Source organism: Neocloeon triangulifer, unplaced genomic scaffold (assembly GCF_031216515.1).
Source record: "Neocloeon triangulifer isolate White Clay Creek 2 clone unplaced genomic scaffold, ASM3121651v1 ptg000015l, whole genome shotgun sequence".
NCBI classification, from domain to species: Eukaryota; Metazoa; Arthropoda; class Insecta; order Ephemeroptera; family Baetidae; genus Neocloeon; species Neocloeon triangulifer.
Window position 1 is genome coordinate 3,129,211 of NW_026775557.1, and position 18,708 is coordinate 3,147,918.

At 36.1% G+C, this 18,708-nt stretch overlaps 5 protein-coding genes across 5 annotated transcripts in view; 1 reads left to right on the plus strand and 4 right to left on the minus strand.

The window, feature by feature from the left end:
- The window catches only part of LOC132202613 (uncharacterized), a 310,158-nt gene extending 306,815 nt beyond the window's left edge, over positions 1–3,343 (minus strand). The window contains exons 1-10 of the mRNA XM_059629619.1: positions 3,161–3,343; positions 3,020–3,100; positions 2,852–2,959; positions 2,593–2,784; positions 2,256–2,528; positions 1,268–1,495; positions 1,121–1,201; positions 954–1,061; positions 718–903; positions 452–664 (exon numbers count right to left, since the gene is read on the minus strand). Of these exons, the coding sequence (XP_059485602.1) occupies positions 452–664; positions 718–903; positions 954–1,061; positions 1,121–1,201; positions 1,268–1,495; positions 2,256–2,528; positions 2,593–2,784; positions 2,852–2,959; positions 3,020–3,100; positions 3,161–3,241 (1,551 nt within the window). The 5' untranslated portion in view covers positions 3,242–3,343. The remainder of the gene's footprint in view (positions 1–451; positions 665–717; positions 904–953; positions 1,062–1,120; positions 1,202–1,267; positions 1,496–2,255; positions 2,529–2,592; positions 2,785–2,851; positions 2,960–3,019; positions 3,101–3,160) is intronic.
- Positions 1–18,708, plus strand: part of LOC132202774 (focal adhesion kinase 1) — a 100,536-nt gene that overhangs the window by 11,345 nt on the left and 70,483 nt on the right. The window lies entirely within an intron of this gene.
- Positions 4,322–5,455, minus strand: LOC132202492 (leukocyte surface antigen CD53-like). The gene is made up of 5 exons (XM_059629443.1): positions 5,323–5,455; positions 5,172–5,255; positions 5,006–5,113; positions 4,766–4,948; positions 4,322–4,708 (listed from the first exon to the last, which is right to left on the minus strand). The coding sequence occupies exons 1-5, from the start codon at positions 5,401–5,403 to the stop codon at positions 4,424–4,426; spliced, it is 741 nt and encodes a 246-aa protein (XP_059485426.1). The 5' UTR covers positions 5,404–5,455; the 3' UTR covers positions 4,322–4,423.
- Positions 5,927–7,404, minus strand: LOC132202455 (23 kDa integral membrane protein-like). The gene is made up of 7 exons (XM_059629381.1): positions 7,313–7,404; positions 7,175–7,243; positions 7,002–7,112; positions 6,720–6,941; positions 6,465–6,662; positions 6,354–6,399; positions 5,927–6,293 (listed from the first exon to the last, which is right to left on the minus strand). The coding sequence occupies exons 1-7, from the start codon at positions 7,370–7,372 to the stop codon at positions 6,271–6,273; spliced, it is 729 nt and encodes a 242-aa protein (XP_059485364.1). The 5' UTR covers positions 7,373–7,404; the 3' UTR covers positions 5,927–6,270.
- LOC132202776 (neural cell adhesion molecule 1-B-like) overlaps positions 7,587–18,708 on the minus strand; it is a 42,928-nt gene continuing 31,806 nt past the window's right edge. The window contains exons 2-8 of the mRNA XM_059629947.1: positions 12,057–12,225; positions 11,535–11,677; positions 10,937–11,068; positions 10,699–10,842; positions 9,885–10,078; positions 8,909–9,200; positions 7,587–8,784 (exon numbers count right to left, since the gene is read on the minus strand). Of these exons, the coding sequence (XP_059485930.1) occupies positions 8,555–8,784; positions 8,909–9,200; positions 9,885–10,078; positions 10,699–10,842; positions 10,937–11,068; positions 11,535–11,677; positions 12,057–12,225 (1,304 nt within the window). The 3' untranslated portion in view covers positions 7,587–8,554. The remainder of the gene's footprint in view (positions 8,785–8,908; positions 9,201–9,884; positions 10,079–10,698; positions 10,843–10,936; positions 11,069–11,534; positions 11,678–12,056; positions 12,226–18,708) is intronic.

Here is an 18,708-nt window from a genome sequence, read left to right on the forward strand (position 1 = left end):
ATTCATTTTTACGCTTGAAACGTCCTAACTACATGATCTAGAGCGAAAACGCTATTGAGTTATCTACAAGCGATGCAAGGAATATTTTCTAATCAATACATACTCGCCGGCTTATCATATCATTCTTATCAAATGATGTCACAGGCTGTACTTTCGGTAAAAATAAACAATAAATTTTAAATTTTGTCAGGTTTGCTGAAATTTTTAGGGGGAAAAATCCGTTTATCGTGTATTACAAATTTAAATTTTTTTGTTCTCCTTTATTCCACTAAATTCGATTTTTGTCATAATAATTATCAATTTTTTCAGTATTCTTCTGCCACTTAAACATACATTCTTATGTAATTGCTTGCTTCGAATGAACTTGCTACGCACATTGAGAAAATAGCCACGATCAACTGAAAAAATAATTTAATTAAGAACCATATAGAGCTAAAAAAATTAATTGTACTTGTAAAATTGCTACTATGATTCCAATGACTGCAGCTGCGTCCAACATGGCTGTCAAAAACGGTTCCAATACATTATAGCACCCCTCGTTGTACAAACCATTCATGCCACAATCCTTTTCAAAAATCTGGCAATTGCACGAATTGGGATAGCCCATTAGTTCTGGCCTGAGCCTCGACCAGTCCGCGAAGGATTGGGTTCCGCAGCAGTGATACTATAATGAACCGTAATTATTAAAGTAAATATTTTTTTCCTCTGATATCAAACTATAGACTGCATGTCGTCCCAAGCCTCTTTGGCTTGAAGATCGCCGCCGAATCCAGGGACGTAGTAAATCTTTGCCAAATCTTCCATATTAGCCAGGGCCTTAGACGTGAAGTAGTCCTTGTAGGCAAATGAGCAAATGCTCCCAGACAGTTGGAGGGCAAAAATGACGAGCAGAAAAACGGCGTACTGAAACTTTTTCAATCAATAATGATAATTTTAATTGGTTGTAAACTGACCGTGTTTAACATCCGATGAGACCGATTGAGCGTTCCGCAGCAGCCAAGAAACGAAACAATTACAACCAATCCTCCAGAAACTACCAAAATAATTGCTCCAATGCCGGTCTTTGAGTAAAAAATATTTTATTTGAAATGATCAAATTTTAAAAATTTATATGATTTACTTTGTGAGAGTAGAAATTGTCCAGTGTTTCAAGGTTAGCCAAAACGATTGATCCAAAAATTATGATTGCTATTCCTGCAATCTAAAGATATGGATTTTTATTTTTCAGATTTTAATGTATTAGTTCAAATTTTCAGTTATGTTTTACCACAAAAATCAAGTTGAGGATGAAAATGAGCCATCGGAAGATGGTGAGGACGCATCCCCCTATGCAATCAAACAGACAGCAGCCCATATTGCTCCTGTTAGTGTTGCTGTCTGATGCTGACTGATTTATAAAATGTAAACGTAGCTTATCAATCAAGTTATCAGTTATACCTTGTACTGACAATGAAATTTTATCTTTTGGAAGAGCAAAAATACGCTGGTTTTGATCCTGTGAGAATGAATCACGCGCAATCAAATCTTATTTAACTTTAATTAAAATGATACGCAATTTCAATTGCCCCAATAATGAAAATTTGAATATGGTAAAACCTCAAGAAATTTTGGAAAAGACTTTTAATTATGTTTTAATTAAGCAACATTAATTTTAAAATCATAATCCTAGCATGTTAAAATAGAGAGAGGGGAATCTATTTAATCCAGCAATAATAAAACCATGTTCTAGTTCTCTTATATCAACTAAAGTAGATTTTATATATTGAAATTAAAAAAAAAATATATGCATCTTCATTGAAAATAATATAGGGCTTCATTTTTCATTTTCTTATTTGATTTGAATTTCAAATATTTTTGCAAGTGTGAAAACTCATTTAGCAAAATTCAAAGGACTTAAATTTTATTAATTATAAATAACCTAGCACTTTTGAACGAAAGCAAAACAATGGGAGACTTCAACGTCGGAAATTGGACACCTCCTTAAGTCTCCGCCTAAAATGGCCTACTGTCCATACCTTGTGATAGTTGCCCATGAAAGAAGTTAAGTTAGCTGAATTATGCAAATAGTCCAATTTGATAAACATGCAGAATAGGAAATAATAATAATAAAAAAAAATGCATTCAAATCTGCAGAATTTTATTTTTAAATTTTGAATTTATCCCACACGATATAAAATCCAAAATAATTGAAGGTGTTTTAAGGAAAGAGTTTTGTTGCCGTGCATTATAACTACAAATTTATTGTTGATTTAGTGTCGGTCCTTTCTATTTCTAGAACTGTTTGCAAAAATGAGGGTCAGAGTACCGACAACCACCTCGAAAGCGGCCACGCCAATAGCTGTCCACGCCATGATGTATTGGATGTTCAAAATTGTTTCCTGCAGGTGTTGCAAACAACCTCGAGAATAGAATCCGTCGGCCGTACATAAACCGATCGAAGGGTCGCATAAGCAAGAGTCGGGCACCCGAGACAGTTCGGGGTTGTAGGAGGCCCAGTCAAGGCTTGAACGTATTCCACAGCACTCGCCCTAAATCAAGATTTTTTTTTTTAATTTTCACATATCATAGTTTTTCGGAAAATGAAAAGCCTACCTGGGTTTGCAAAGTGTCCCAAAAGACTTGCGCCGGTTCTCCAGTTTGCCCCTCCAGCCCGGCTGGCGGGTAATCGGTCATCAGGGTTATCATTTCCTTCTCGAGGTCAACGCTCAGATTTGGATTCCAAGAAATAACCAAAACGAATCCAGCCACTTGCACACAAAGTGCTAGCAACAGGAAGGCAGCGTACTAGAAAATTTAACATTAAATCAATAAACTTGCATTGTTTTTGTTTATTTTCAAATATAATGCATACCAAGTTCAAAAGGCACCTGCTGTTAGAAATTGCACCACAACAGCCAAGGAATGAAACAATGACGATCGTTCCACCGCCCACCATCAGCACAATAGCTGATGTGTGGATCTGATAAGAATAGAAAAATTTGCATCAAGTATTTTATTTGCGTTTTTTTCAAATATTTACGTCCAACGAGAGGTACTGGCTGATGTCAAAAATACTCATCTCCGTCAAAATTCCCAAAACCAAGATTGTAATTCCAGCAAGCTAGGAAAAATTATTATTATTTTTTTTAATTAAGTAAATTATTCATTGATCGTAACTTACCACAAAGATCAAGTTAAAGATAAAAAGTATGTACTTGAAGATGCCGTTGATCAAATTGCCAATACAGCTGAACAGACCCATTTTGGCTCCTGGAAATTTTCTTTTGGCAGGAGAGCGATTTTTATTATGCTTTCAGCTGCAGAGACCGCTGATAAGTAAGTATTACCACTCAGAAAACTGAATATTTGGCGGAGAGATTTATAGGCGTGTTATTTTTTCTTATCGGCAATCACTGGTGGGCTTATCATCGCTGCAGCGCGCCCAGCTAAAGTTCAACTCGAATACCTTGCATGAGTCACTCCAGGAGGACAATACTTGCGTGTCTGATGTTTTTCTATATTCTTTTGATAACTTCTTTTTATTTGTACAATCGATTATAAGGGTTCATCGCTTTGAAACAACAAAAAACACATTCTACGGTTGTATGACTCACACACACTTGTCAAAACCAGGCCATTTTTACTATTAAAATCACATTAATTTTTTTGTCCATTTAATTTGCATTAAATTAAAAGCAATTCAATAATTCATTTACCTTAAATGGAAGTATGCTTTTTTTTAAACAAAATTATTTACATTTGCCTCATGATGTCTATCGATAAACTGTATTAAAATCAAATGTTAAAGACGTTAAATTTTGTCCATCATATTTTTTTTTCTGAAAGTGTGCATTAAATATAAATGTTCTTTTTGTGGGTCAGTGATTAAGATTAATGTTAATTGGGTATGTTCTTTTTAGAATTTTTATGGGTCGCTGAGGCAACCTTAATTAATTTATGTCTTTCTTATCCCATCAATTTATATTAATCAAACATAATGCATAGGCAAATCAGTTTCTTTTTTCTTGTGATTGTCGACATGGGCGCAATACATTATAATTTCAACTTTTTGGACTTACGGTGAGATTTTTTTTTAAAGTGAAGACGTGTATGCAGATTAAATTTTTACAAAATAATGTATTATATATGTTTTAAAAATTGAGTTTTCCTGAATACTTATTTTTTTAGCCGTAATAATTTTATGTATATAGTTTTTACGTTTTCATGCTTTGTTCTTTACTAAAGCAACAATAATTTTATAGTTGTTACAGCCTTGATAGCTGAATTCTTCTGTTGATTTTTAAGGAAGTATTGAATAAGTAAAAACATTTTGCCTTTAGTTATTTATTTCATATTTTATTTAAAATTAATAAATTATAGTTATTGTACAGTCTTAATTAAATGTCCATTAAAACTGGACAAGATTGTTTTTGAAAGATGATGTTCAAACACTTTCTTTTCCTCTCACTCGTCTACCATTTGCGTACATCAGCGTGAGAACGCCGACGACCACTTCGAAAATCGCGATGCTCATTGCCACCCAAGCCATGGCGTGCTCCAGGTCGAAAATGACGGCTCTCAGCTCGGGGAAGCAACCCCTCTCGTTGTACCCATCTTCTGAGCACCAGAAGTCAAAGCCAGGCTGGCACTTGCAAGAATCAGGCAGTCCAGTTATCGCAGGATTGTACAATTGCCAGTCCAACCGAGAGTGAACTCCGCAACACTCAAACTAATTTAAATAATAAAATAAAATTTCCGATTTTGTAAACAAAATACTATTAATTACCCTCTGTTGGACGATGTCCCAGAATTTTTTGGCATTGTTCGATTCAGTGGGGTCTGTTGGGTAATTCTTCATGTGGTTCTTCATGGCCTTTTCCAGATCAAGATCCAGATTTGGACTCTTGCTAAGAACCAAAATGAATCCAGCCACTTGCAGACACAGTGCAACTAGCAAAATCGATGCATACTGCATGAAAAATAAAAATTAATTTTTTTTTACAAAAAAAAAAAGTGATTTAATTACCGTATTAAGAAGACACCTGTCGTTAGAAATGGCACCGCAGCAGCCAAAGAAGGCGACCAAAACCATCAATCCTCCCGAAACCATTAACACTATCGCAGCGGTGTGGATCTGCAAATGTTAAATATTTTAATAAATTTTCCCTCCCTTTCAAATTTTATACTCTTACATCAATATTGTTAACATACTGGCTGATGTCCAATACATTCGTCTCAATCAAAACTCCGAGGATGAGAATTGTTATGCCCCCGAGCTGCAGGAAAGAAACGAGATATTTATGAATTCAATACGATTTGATTTCTTATTGAAAAAAAACTCACGACAAAGACGAGGTTGAAAAAGAACATGACGTATTTGAAGACGCCATTGAGCACGTCGCAAAAGCAGCCGCAGCAACCCATTTTTGAGGTTTTTCCTTGAGCTTCTGTCAGTTGAAACTGATGCCGAATTAGCGACGCATCGAGCTTTTAAAGAATGACTTTGTTATCTATTCTGTGGCGAATTTGATTTTTATCAGTAGTTCGCTTTTCCCTTGACGTCAAAAAAATCAATGCGACACAATAACGGAACGATGATTCATCTTCATTGAAGGCTTATAATTGATATTGTTATTCAAAACTGTGCAAAACCTCGACTTAATCAAAGAAAACATGTGTAGTCTGCAAAAGTGACTCATGCGTGATTTTGACTTTGGGTTTTGTTCTTGAGAGATTATCAAAAGAAAGTCTCTGTCAATCAATCGATCAATTAAGATTTGTGATTACATACTGGTGACCTATTAAATGATATATATTCTAATAGTTTTGCAATCTAAATAATTATGATATTTGCATCGTAAAAATTATGCTTTTGTTATGAAAAATCTGAATTTAAAAGAGTATATTTGATAAAGAAAAGGCAAATATTTCCTACATTTTTGTTACTTAAATGTTTCTCAATTTATTTTCAAAGTTTATGCAAAGAGATCATTTAAATACAGTGAAAAGCAGTGCATCAAATAAATTAGCATAAGCAAGGTAAACACAATTTGCAACTATATTGATTATTGATAAATCGTTAAATCCAAAGCTAAAAATTTGTGTAATAAGCAAAAAATCATGATTAAATGTTTATAAATAAACGTAAATTGATCCGAAAGACGAACTTGCATAGGCTAATCAAGTCCAGGTTAGACTTTATCATCGCACTAATTATGTTTTCCGCCTCTTTTAAACAAAAATTGATTCTCAATGTTTTAAAATTTTGCTGGTCCGTTGACGCAAAGCTCTCTACGTTTTGAAATTCTCATAGCCTAAGAACAAAATGAATAATAAAAATTAATTACATTCGAATATTGCATATTTTATCATACCGTTGTGCTTCTTGGCAATGACACATGAAATGCAGCCTATGGTGATCTGTGAAAATAAAAATACAAAAAATGTTTTCATTGGGGGAAAAAATTAAAAAAAAAAATTAATACCGGAAATATTGACATAAAAATGCAAAGCCATCCCATGCAAAGGATGAAATCGCTAAAGTGCTCTTTGACGACACCAGCACACTTCTTCTGGTATAACCCTTGAAGACATTTGTCCTTGATACCAGAGCATTTGCAAGAATCGGGGTACTGGTCATCATCCCAATCCTTATTCTTGTCGTTCCATTGGCAGCACTTCAACTGGATTAAAAGTCAATTATTTATTTAATTATTTTGGTATAAGGAAAAAAAATTCACCTCCGATTGAATAGCGTCGACCGACTTGACGGTATCGTTTTGCTTCTTTGTTTGCTTGTTTGCCAGCTTCCACAGCCCATTTTCATTTTTTCCCCGACTATATGTCTTGAATTCTTTTTCGGCCAAATTGTACCCTTTGTCAACCCACTTTTTCCTGCATGCAAACACGACGATTCCCGTGATGATCATAAATGCACTTAGGAGGAAGGCGAAAAAGGCATACTGCAATAAATATGAAAAATTTTTAATTATGCCCAATTCAAGTGATAAATATTGATTTACAATGTAGAGCAGGGGTTTGCTTTCACTGATGATTCCGCAACAGCCAGCAAGAGAAATCAAAACTGTCAATGTTCCAGCGACAATCAGAGAAATTGCAACAGCTTTTTGGTCCTTTTTTTAAATTAGAATAAAAATTATTACAACTGGAATTGAAACTAAACAACTATTCATACTTCCTCTAAATCCAGACTTTTGTCTTTTCGTATTTGGATCCCAATGCCCATTATTGAAAAGCCTGAGAGCTGCGAAAACGTTACATCATATTAGGTTTCAATTTGTCTATTTGGAAATATGTGAAAGATAAAACTTACTATTGTCCCCACAGTTAACACAAGGGACACGATTTTGAGCACTGGTATGCCCGAAGTCATTTTGGAAACGACTGAGGTACTATTTATGATTTATCAAAGCTCACGGAAAAATCTGCAACTTCAAACCACAATTTGATTATATTATCAGATTGCTTTAAAATTTATTTATTTTTAATATATTATCCTTATCACCTGTGTTTATTTCCTGCTTCCTTGGTTAGCCGGTTGGGGAGATAAAGCGATTAAAGAAAAAGCCGGCTGTTTAAATTTCAAGGAGAACTCTCATGAATTTTTTATTGTTATGTTGTTTTTTTCTTCTTCAAAATCTCACGCTTACAATAATTTGCTTTAATTGTACAAATTTGTCATCAATCTTCGTCATGTTCTCGGTTGGCACCCACCACATTTTTAATCGCTGACCATAGCTCTCCCTGGCAAAAGATAGACTGTAGTAATTAATTGCGTGTAGATGCCAAACTATTTATCAGTTGCATTTTTTTCCGTACAATATGAGCGTTCAGATGCTTACAGGCTTTGCTTACGTTTATATTAGTTAATCATAACTTTAAGTTTGGCATCCTTTTTCTCGGAAAAGCAATTTTTTTCTTTTTTTCTGCTTGACTTCCAATTTGAAATAGGTTTACGGATCATTTTACATTCATGCACTGCTCCTAACATTTTTCTTCTTTATGCACACAGAACGCAAGCAGAGTTATACTATTTAATTGCGGACTTTATTGAAATTTTTACGCCTCTGTTTAAGACCATTTGCGTCACTTGCTATAGAGTTTTATTTACAGTTTTTAGATTGCTGGAATGTACAACTTTCTTGAGAAGTGGCGATTACAAAATAATATGCCAACAAATAAGTCTCTGGTCACGAAATCTTTTTTGTTTTTATAAATTGTTAACATGTGTGAAAAATAATGGAGGTGGCGCAACAATTTTAGCTAAAAATGGATTAATTTCAAGCTGCACAATCAATTATGAGTATTTTATAAACCACGGAGAAGTGGAGGCAAGTCTGAAATTAAAACATTAAAATGTAATTTCAACGCTGGGTGAGCATTCATTGTTTTCCTTAAAATTAATACTCGGTGTGAAAATCGTATTATATGTACAGACGGAAACTGTATCGGAGTGAAATGTGAGATGAGGGTGTTTAAAAAATAAACACATACACAGATTGAAACGATATTTGTGATAAAATGAATAAAAACTAAAGAAAGGTTTGCACGTTCATTAACATTGACTGAGGAAGAAGGCGCTGATGTAGAGGCAGAGCAAGGAAATCGTTGAAAGGGGGGCTCCGGAGGTTTCCTCTTCCATGCTTGATGCTTCAGCCATCACTTTGGTCCTGTAGTTTTGCTCTTTTCCGTAGTGGCCAATACCTGCTGCGTTGATCGCCGCCGCCCTGATTGTGTAGACAGAGTCGGGTTGCAGGCCTTGAATTGTGTACATGGGTCCAGTTTCTAAAATAAAAACATAAAATTTAATTGCAATAATTAAAAAAATTTGCTTTTAATTAATTTTTAAAAATAATCATTTGTTCAATTTCGTTATTTCCCAAAATTAGAAATTTAATTTTGCATTTACCTGCGTTGAAATCAAAAGTATTAGCATGTAGCCAGTCCTTTTCCTCCTTTCGCTTGACCTGCACCCTGAAGGACGTAACGTCGAGGGTCGGCGGACCTTTCTTGAAGGGCAGCTCGTTGTTCACTTCAATCAGCTCGACCACTAAAGCGTCATGCATGGCGGCGCGCACATGCATCTCGGGTGTGGACGGTTGAGCGCCCTCGTGCAGCACCACAACCCTCTCCACATAACCCAAGGCGTTGCTGGCTCGGCAAATGTACTCGCCAAACACGCTGTGGTTGGTCACAGTGAGCTGCAAAAAGATCCAAACTTAGATATTAAATTTCTCTAATAGTTTGCAGAAAAGCGTCCTAATTGTAAGTAAGTTTCAATTAATTTTAAGAGGATTTTGTTTGATATATAATTTTTGTTCTGTAAAAAAGGAAAAATATTTTGGCACGAGATCTTATCAGCAGTAATTCTGTGAATCATTTTAGCGATTATAAATCATGACTTCAAGAATTTGTAAATGATGAGTAATTTGTACCAAGAAAGGCACACAAACATCAAAATGCACTTGACTGGTTGATAACGATTGTGGCCAGTTTTGCAAGTATTAGATCATTATAAAAATTAAACAATAGATCCAACTGATATTGGGGATTTTTGCTGTGAGTCACCTTGTTATTTAGTTACTTGGTTGTTATTTAGCGGAAATAAAGCATTTGAAAGGACACTTTTGTTATTTTATAAAAAAATAAAAATATAAACAGCCAGTTCAACCATCCTTAATTGCAAGGGTTTTATGTATTGTTAAGTTTTTTTATTTATTCCACTCTTTTCTAACCAAAAGAAACTTGATTCTCCGGTTTTTACTCTTAAAGCGACACAGGAGTTAAAAGAAAAGTTAGCGCGTCACTAAAAGCGGGTGAAACTTTTCTTTTAATAAGAGAGTGGGCCGGAAAAGGAAAGATGCGGGAGGTTTTCTTTCTCTTACTTGAAGAACACTGCGCTGCGGTTCCCGGAACAACTTGGCATGCTTGTTGTGAGAGCCGATTCGCCGGTTGTCCTTTATCCATTCAAACTCTGCTTCGGGATCGGCCAGCGCGTCGCAGCTCAGGTTTACTGCCCCGGACATGAAACCGTACGCCCTGTCGCGAATGGACTGATCGTGAGGCCAGTGAGGCTTGTCTGCAGGAAATTCAAAGCAAAAAAATGGTCATTTAATCAAAAATAATTATGAGATGAGGATGAAGAAATACTTGGTCTTTTGTTGCTGAAAAAACTAAGGGAAAATGCTCATGACAGATCAGGACTAAAACTGGTAAAAAAAATTTGTTTTTAAAAATAGAATTAATTAAGTTAATAAGAAATAAATAAAATCAGCGAGCACAAAGCCAATTTGTTTTATTTAAATGTTTTTTAGAGTGTCAATATCTTCACTTGGAAAAGATTTTATATTAATATTTACGCAAAAAAAAATTTTATCCACAGGACCTATAAAAATTTGACCATCTGCTTTTTAATCTTTTAATTATCATCATCAGCAGTTTGAATTTTTTTAATACTTGTGGAATTAAAAAAAATATATTTTTATGCAAATTAGGATAAGAATAATTACACTTGCATAATTAAACCTTTCATTTTAAAAATGTGTGTCTCGTTTCTTTTCTTTTCTTATGTTAATTGAATTCAAAGCTCAAATAATATAGAGCGAGGACAATTTTATTTAGTTGATAAGACATGATCAGAATTAATGACGAAGCTAACGGCTACGTCGTGTTTATCTTGATTAAAAGTGAAACACTCACGGTGCACTTTGAGAGTGATAATCTGCTCTGCCATGTTGCTCGCGATGGAGGAGGCCTGGAACGCCCGGCACAGGTACTCGCCTCGGTCGGCCAAACTCACGTTCTTGATCAACAAACCATCGGCCATCACTTTGTGCCTCGGTCCTATTAACAAGCAAAATATTTGCCCACTCAATTCATATCCAATAAGCTGCAGGCGCGACGCCTAAGCCGATAGGACGCTCTGCTAGGCACGTACCTTGCGGGTGCTTTCCTTTGACTTGCCAAGTCACTTTGGGCTCAGGGTCGCCCTCCACTTCGCATCTGATTAGCGCGTCTTGGTGCTCGGTTGCATTTTGCAGGGTTGGGGTGTCCAGAAATGAAATTGGCTCTGAGGAAATAAAAATAAATTAATTGCAATAATATTTTCTAATTTTAATTATGCTAGAACAATATTTATGTAATTTTTCAAAATTTGAATGAATTTTTAATTGAATTATTTGTAATTATTGTCTTTCTTCTCTTAATCAAATTACATTTTGTGAATTTAAATTATTGATTTGTATTTCGTTGTGGGAAGTGATTAACTCTGTGTTTTTATCAACAAATATTATTTGCAACAAAATTTTGAAAATTCAACAGAATTTTCCTCTGAGAGAATTCCAAGAAGTGCCTTGTAATTGAGCCACATGCGGACCGGACGCAGCGCACTGATAAAGACCGCGTTGGTAACCAAGTAAATGGGTAGGTTTAATCCTTTCTGCGGAGCTTAAAACCGTTGGGGCGAATTCGAGCGGCTTTTGTTTCGTTTGAAATAGCACAACAGGCAGAGACCGTAAATTGGGAGAAGCACTTACTGATGACCACTAGTTTGAAGCTCTGGGTCACCTCTGCGCCATCCACATTCGCAATGCAGGTGTAATTGCCCCGGTCTTTCTTCTCAATGCCCTCGAATATCAAATTGACTCCTTTCACCGTCCATCGATCTTCTACATGGATTCTGAAAAAAAAATCGAGTTTACAAAAGCAAAAGGAAATTCTTTTGGTTCAATAAACGTCAACAATTTTGCATTTTTCAAAACATATAAATAGAAAAAAAATACATTTTTCCTCCGTTTTCACAAATTTTATATGGTTCTGGTCCATCATATGGGGATTTTCAAAAAGTCAGTTTTTTTTAGACACTTGCAAAGCTATGCTTTTAATACATTTTTTATGGTTTTATAGAAAACTAAAGTTAGATAAATTATATTAATTTAAATGTTATATGAAAATTGATTAAATAAATCTGAGACTAGACAATTTACAGAATGTTTGCCGTCGTGAGAAATGGTGAGAAATAGGTCAAAGCCATAGCAACTGATCGTAGGCCAACGTACCTTCCCTTGTTCTGGCTAATCCGTTCTCCAGAGGGCCTGGTCCAGTGCACGTTGGAACCCTTGTCGCTCTGGCACGAAACAATGTAGGTCTCGTTGACGTACTTGACCACCTCTGGCTTCATCGGTGACAGAAATAGCGGCGGCACACAAAGGCCTGTGGGAAGCACACCTGCAACATAAATCACACCGCGCGCACCCTAATTAGTAATTACTCTCTTTTCATTCCTCGCTGGTATCAGAGGACGAGACAAGGCTCAGATTACATCGTCAGCCGACGCCGCGCACAAAAAGGATTTTGCGGCAAGGGCTTATTTTTGGTGGAGTCACGTGTTAATTAACTGATGAGGTGAAGAGAGAATGATCTCCACTAGATTTATTTAAATGTTCTAGTCTGCATAAAAGAGTAGGTTTCACTCTTTGGAGTAGGCATAAAGTATTTTTATGCTTTTTATTAATTTTGTTCAAACGTCTACAAGAAGAAAAAAAGTGCCTCTAGCAAATACAAAAGAAAATCAGCACCTTTGTTTGAGCTTCTCTAGAAATTTATGCTTTCCACTATTTCCAGTATGCAAAATTAGTTAACGGTTTTTTTATATCAATAAAACTTCATCAAATACAATGATGAAATTTTAAAAGTATTAATAATTTTTTAATACATTCATAACAGATGAGATTATAATAAATTTGTGTTAAAGCAACATTTTTTATTAAAAATTTTTAATGTTAAACTAACCAAATTACATAAATAAGTAATTAAAAGAAATTTAAACAATTTAAAGTGTTAAATAGTCTCATTTTTTTTATACAATATATTTTAAGATGTGAAATTTTAGTTCACTTTAGCCTTAATTTTTCCCTTTCGAAGTGTTAAAAAGGAGAAGAAATGTACATCGTTCAAGCACGACATAATCAAATAATCATAACAGCCGAGACGCAGAACTCTCAAGAGTATTGCAGCCGCAAAAAAGGCCATCCCAGAGACAGAAATGGCACTGAGAGGAGCAGAAAAGCCGCTTTGCTGGTTGGCAGACGAGCAAATTTATGTTGGTCACCGAGAGTAGACGGCGCCTTGGTGGCTGCGTGTCTTTTTCCATATTTTTTGCCCATTCTCCGCCAATGCTCGAATATGCCGCAGAATCTGAAAATTGTTGAATTCTGGCTCCGAATTTGATGCAGTCGCGGCCACCGAGTCCATCGACTGAATATTGCATTATGGGCAATTGATGGTTGCTGAGGCTGTAATCAGGGTCGAGGGGCACGTGGCCAATAAAAGGCATGTGGCGCCAGAGGGGCGGGGGTGGCGCCACGACCGCCCCCGCACCCTCCCAATCGATTCTGGCGCCAACAAAGGCGCTTCTCCCAAGGCATCCCTGCTCTTTTATGTGCGCTGCGGCCGCAGAGACAATAAAGCGCTAATTTGCTTAACTGCCCAGCAATCGGGACCTAATGCACCTTAATGTGCCAGTGTGTGACTCGAATTCAGGATGTGGTCGTGCGAGGAAGGCCGAGCAGGCCAAGCATAAATTATTCATGAGGGTCCGCCTCCCTGTTTCTATTTTTCGGCCAGGATTTTCTGAAATGCTCTCAAACCTCGTTTTGCGTTTCTCCGCAGGCGAGTCGATACATACAAACTTTGGGATACAAAATTTACTTCCGCTTTCGGTTTAAAAACATTTGCAACTAAAAGCTTCACTACTAAAAGGGTCACTTTAAATGAGTGTTAGCGTTTTGGATTTTTTTTTTTTTTTTTTTTTTTTTGAAATGCCTGAAAAGCTTTTTTTGTCCTCAATTTACTAGTTTTCTGATAGATAAGGTTTTCATATTCTTCGACTATAGTAGAAAATGACATGGCATAAAATGGTAATTCCTGATTGAATTGTTTTCTAACACACAAGTGATTAAAATAATCCATGTATTGTCGTAGTTTATAAAAATAAAACTTGCTTTTTAATACAAAGCAATAGCTTAATATGTTTAAAAAAAATAGGATTATAAAATTGATAACATTCAATAAATTAAATAAACAAAATAAATATAAATATTTTATTAAACAATTTTTCAATACTCATTTTATTGTAAACAATTATTTATTAATGAGGCTGGTAAAAAAATACATTTAGTTTTTTTTTTTACAAAAATTCAGCTTCAATTTCATATATAAAATCATTTGTCTGGATATAAATCGCACATAGCGAATGGAGCCGGAAATCAATCTTGGCCGGTTGGTCCGAATCTAGTTAAATCCCAGGCGCGCTGGCATCGCAAGCACTCTTTGATGAGACTCGCGAAAGGTGCCATTAATCAACGCCGCTTTATTTGCGCCTTGGCGTAAAAAAAATCGATCTTGCAGAAGGAGCAGTTATTCATTCTTCACGAGAAACATAATTCAGAGCGTTAATCGACAAAATATACGCGAGAGCAGAAAATAAATTGCCGTGAGCGGAATCGTCTCTGGAAAATAAGCGCCTAATGATGCCAGTTCCTGCATTCAGCCTGTCATTTCACACTCGACAGCGCCCATTTGGAAAAATCAACAAACACACACACGACTGCTTTTCAAATAATGGGACTTGGCTCAGCCAGGATAAAACGTTTCGCCGACTCTCATGCCGTATTTATTTCCCTCTGAAAGGCACAAAAATACAAATAAAAAAATAAACACGAGCTAAGCCAAAAATGGGAAATAAAATATTTATGAAATTTTTACAGAAAAACCATCAGCATTGGAGAAGTGACGGTTATAGTGAAGCACAAATGGTGTGTCCCTCTCTGTCGATGCTATTATTACTGCGGTTATTTCGCACCACGGCAGCAAGGGTGTCGAACATGAATATTCAAGAAAGCGACCGACACCCGTTTCGACCTTGCTATAACCGAGATGCTGCAGCCATAACAATGTATTGTGTATATTCTCGTGGTCGGGTGGACAAATCGAGAGGTGCTTGCTTGAGCATTTGTGCATCGACTCGGAAAAACGAAAAGCAGCCCACGCGAGGGAAGGTTTCGCACTGGTGGCCGCGTCTAATCAAAATTAACTGCAGCGGAAAATAAAAATGCAGCACATGCGACTCCCAGGAGCACAGCGAATGGCGTCTTTCAACGTTTGCATTTAATTAGGTAGACTGTTTGAGGCAAAGTAATTCAATTACAAAAATTATTTTAATATTCTTGTATAACTTTCTTTATTGGATTTCAATATTAATGATGAATTATTGTTCATTTTGCTTGTGGAAAAAATATTTAATCGAATTTTAAACCTTATTTCCCAACGGCAATATTACCCTGCCCATTGAACCTTCGAAAATTCAATTTTTGAGATGAATATTTGGTCTTTGAATTATTTATCATCAAATTCATCCCTCGACGTAGATTCGATGCGGATAAATTTGCAACGAATTCGCTCCGACAAACGAGCGTGAGAAAATCAATGCGGGAAATCTCAGGTGGATCGGCTCTGGCGGTTTTGCATTTTAAATGCGCGCGTTAAGAGTCGGAGAGCAGAGAACGAACGAACAGCGTGTGTAATAGGCCAAATAAAAAGCAGCAGCACGCAAATATCCACTCGAGGGAAATCATCTGGCTCTTTTCGCTGCGTGCAAATGGCGCGCCGAAAATCGCTTTTTTAATGTGCCCTCGAAGACGGAAGCTCGGTGCGAAAATTTTGGCTGATAAAGCTGCGCCGTTGTTGCGACTTTTGAATCATGGACGGAGCAGTGAAAAGTGACGCTCGTGTGTGTTTGTTTGTCGGCCTTTTTCCGCGCGTTACAACTACTTTTTTTCCCTTTGGCTGACTTTGATTACGCGCGCGCCGCTCTGCCGGCAGTCGTTCGTTATGCAGATAAAGCGGCGCTTTATTAAAGCCCTTGTTGTTTGTGTCACATGTAAAAAAGCTCTTATTGCAACAACTTTGATGCGTGCTCGCCGTTTTCAGCAAAAATAAATCGTGAAATCGTTTTTTATTTATATTCCCACAAAGCCCTGAATAGCCTCCACAGTTTCCTAGCAAATCGTGCTTAAAAGAGATTTTTTCTAAAACGTTATTTCTGATGTGAACTATAAGAAGTTTTTATTTCTCAGGGCTGCAAGTTTATTTTTACCTAAAAACAAATTTGCCCTCTTGCATTTTAAACCCTATACGGAGGTCTTACTAAGTAAGAAACATTTTTGATATAAATTTATGAAACTCTTGAGCGGATAAATTTTATCAACAGGATTATAAATCAGATTGGCAGCCTGCCAGCCTAAAAATATCAAAAGCAGATAATTTCCTGGCAGTGCAGTGGTTGGAGGTGGGGGAAGTTTGAAGAATCAGATATCTTATGCCATTGTTTAAAAAAAAATCGACATAGCTTTAGATCAGATTTCTTGTGACTTGTGACCTTTTTGCCACTTAAGTGCTAACAAAAAGACTGTTGTACTAGAATAAAAAATAAATCCTTCTAAAAAAAATGTGTCGCAACTCGCAGTGAATTTTGGAGGGCATAAAATTGCCCTAAATTCGAACCCAACAAACATTTTTCTTGAAACTAAAATTTTATATGTTATTATTAGAGAGTGAGTTGAAAGTAATATTTAGTTTCTAGAAAATATTTATTGGGTTTGAATTTAGGGCAACTATGCCCCATACATGAACTCATCCAAATAAATGACAAAACAAAAATTTTAAAAGATGAGTAAAATTTTATAGTAAATAATTTAATAGGATAGTAAGTAATTGTAAGTTACAAACTTTATTATTTCTTAATTACGAGCATTTTCTGAATTTCTTTTTCCGCTTAATTTTTTTAATATTAGAATTTATATTTTTCTAAAGTGGACAAGATTAAAAGATCTATTTTGTCACTTTTCAGCACAGCTAAAAGCTGCATTACATTTTATTTTCAAAAAGATCCAGTAGAGAGCCCTTTAGCATTGATTTTTATTCCCGGATCGTCTTGAATGTGTTGGTTGGAGCCAGGGCTGGAGATATTACATTCCTCGAGGCTCTTGACTCATGTCAATACCTCGTGTGCATGCCGAACAGTTGCAAACAAAGGCGAACCACCATCCACTTGATCTCCGATGGACATCCGAACACATAAATAAAAAAGATAAAACTGCTCCCCCAGCATCCATTCACGGCCGCTCTTTGCATGCCTGAGATGAGTTGAGAGCAGAACAGAGGCGCCTGTCTGCTCTCTTACGCCAAGTTATTAAAAAGGAACCTGGGAATTCTTATAAAACTTCCAACCTCCTTTGGCACTACGCGGAAAGAGAAAGGGGCAAGAAATTTCTTTATCCTCAAGGGCACCTCATGTTTTTAAATATTCACGCCGACGTAATGAAATTTTCATAAGACACACTAAACCCGAGCATTGTTAATTTTAAAATTCCTACGTGTTGTTTGTCAAAGAACGTAGATTATAATGTTTCGACCTTTAAAAAAATTTTTTGCTGCGGACTTTTAGGATTTGAGTTGCAAAACAGAACTCAAGACGATAATTGATTAGCCAGCGACTATTGCGAATATTCTTAAAATTTTACAAAAAAAGAGAGTGTGTCTGAATTTTAAATTTAACATGTTAATAAAGTAAAATTAATTTAAATAAATTTAAGTTCTTTAAAATTTATATTATTTTTTTGTTAATTATATTATTTTGCACATTTCATTTCTTTTAATCTAATAATATTTCTTAGTTTAACAAATCATTAAAAATTTAGTTTCTATTCCAATTGCTTAATTTTTATTTCCATTTACTAATATATACGTTAAAATAAGATCAATTTAAATATTTAGCTCTCATTGGAAATACCATTAATTATACAATTTGATTAATTAATAGCACTATCTCACTCCGTTGTCATCATTGTGGAATTAATTATTTATTGCAAAATGAAATTTAAAAGGATAAATGTTGGAACAATATCTGGCTCTAAAAATCTTTGATAGCAGGGTTGGTGTTGCAGGTGCACTTGTTATGTGTTAATTGTGCGCTAGGCGTAGGCAAAGCTGCGGGAACCGGTAGATGGGAAGGCGAGCCGCAGAGCACGTGAGAGGAAAATACCTGTGGGCCGAGGCGGTAGTAATAATTTCAGAGCGACTCGTGAAATAATAAAAGGAGAGAGTATGCGGTGCAGTCTGGTGCTTTTCATGTCGGTGCTCGGCAGCCGTAAAGCGACGAATACTCTCTCGGGGAGATCTTTTATAACCATTAGACAAGTCATACAGCAAACAATGAATAAGTAATGCTGTGAGCCGCCGCATTTATGCACCGCTTTTTGTGTGGCTGCGAAATATTATGTTGGAAGTCGGAATGCCGCGCTGCTTATGTTTGCTCTGCTGGAACGCGCGCGCCTGGTCATTTCCAGACTTGAAAGAGCGCCGGGCCTATTATCTTTTCGCGTGTGTCTGCCGCGGCTTCTGATGCTTCAAGTGTTTGCTCGCAGCCCTTTGCACTGATCCTCCACGAGGGCGCTTCACTTTCGTAATCATTTCCCTCTCATGCAGGCTTTAAAAGCAATGAGTGCCTGCGCCACCATCTAGAATGATTAATTTTGAATTTTTCTTTGCAATAAATTCAATATTTTTCCAAGAAAAATTTAACAACCATATTGATAGAAGCAACCCATTTTTTTTTTCTTTAGAAATAATCTTTTCTCTTGAAAATTATAA

What these genes read in the sequence shown, in the direction of transcription:
- LOC132202492 (XM_059629443.1), bottom strand. Translation starts at nt 5,403, where the DNA reads ATGGGTTGCTGCGGCTGCTTTTGCGACGTGCTCAATGGCGTCTTCAAA. An exon ending in ACAGGTGTCTTCTTAATACG is followed by an intron (nt 4,949 to 5,005) that starts GTAATTAAATCA and finishes TTTTTCATGCAG; the next exon opens with TATGCATCGATTTTGCTAGT. An exon ending in GGGACATCGTCCAACAGAGG is followed by an intron (nt 4,709 to 4,765) that starts GTAATTAATAGT and finishes TATTTAAATTAG; the next exon opens with TTTGAGTGTTGCGGAGTTCA.
- LOC132202455 (XM_059629381.1), bottom strand. Translation starts at nt 7,372, where the DNA reads ATGACTTCGGGCATACCAGTGCTCAAAATCGTGTCCCTTGTGTTAACT. An exon ending in AAAGTCTGGATTTAGAGGAA is followed by an intron (nt 7,113 to 7,174) that starts GTATGAATAGTT and finishes ATTTAAAAAAAG; the next exon opens with GACCAAAAAGCTGTTGCAAT. An exon ending in GCAAACCCCTGCTCTACATT is followed by an intron (nt 6,942 to 7,001) that starts GTAAATCAATAT and finishes TATTTATTGCAG; the next exon opens with TATGCCTTTTTCGCCTTCCT.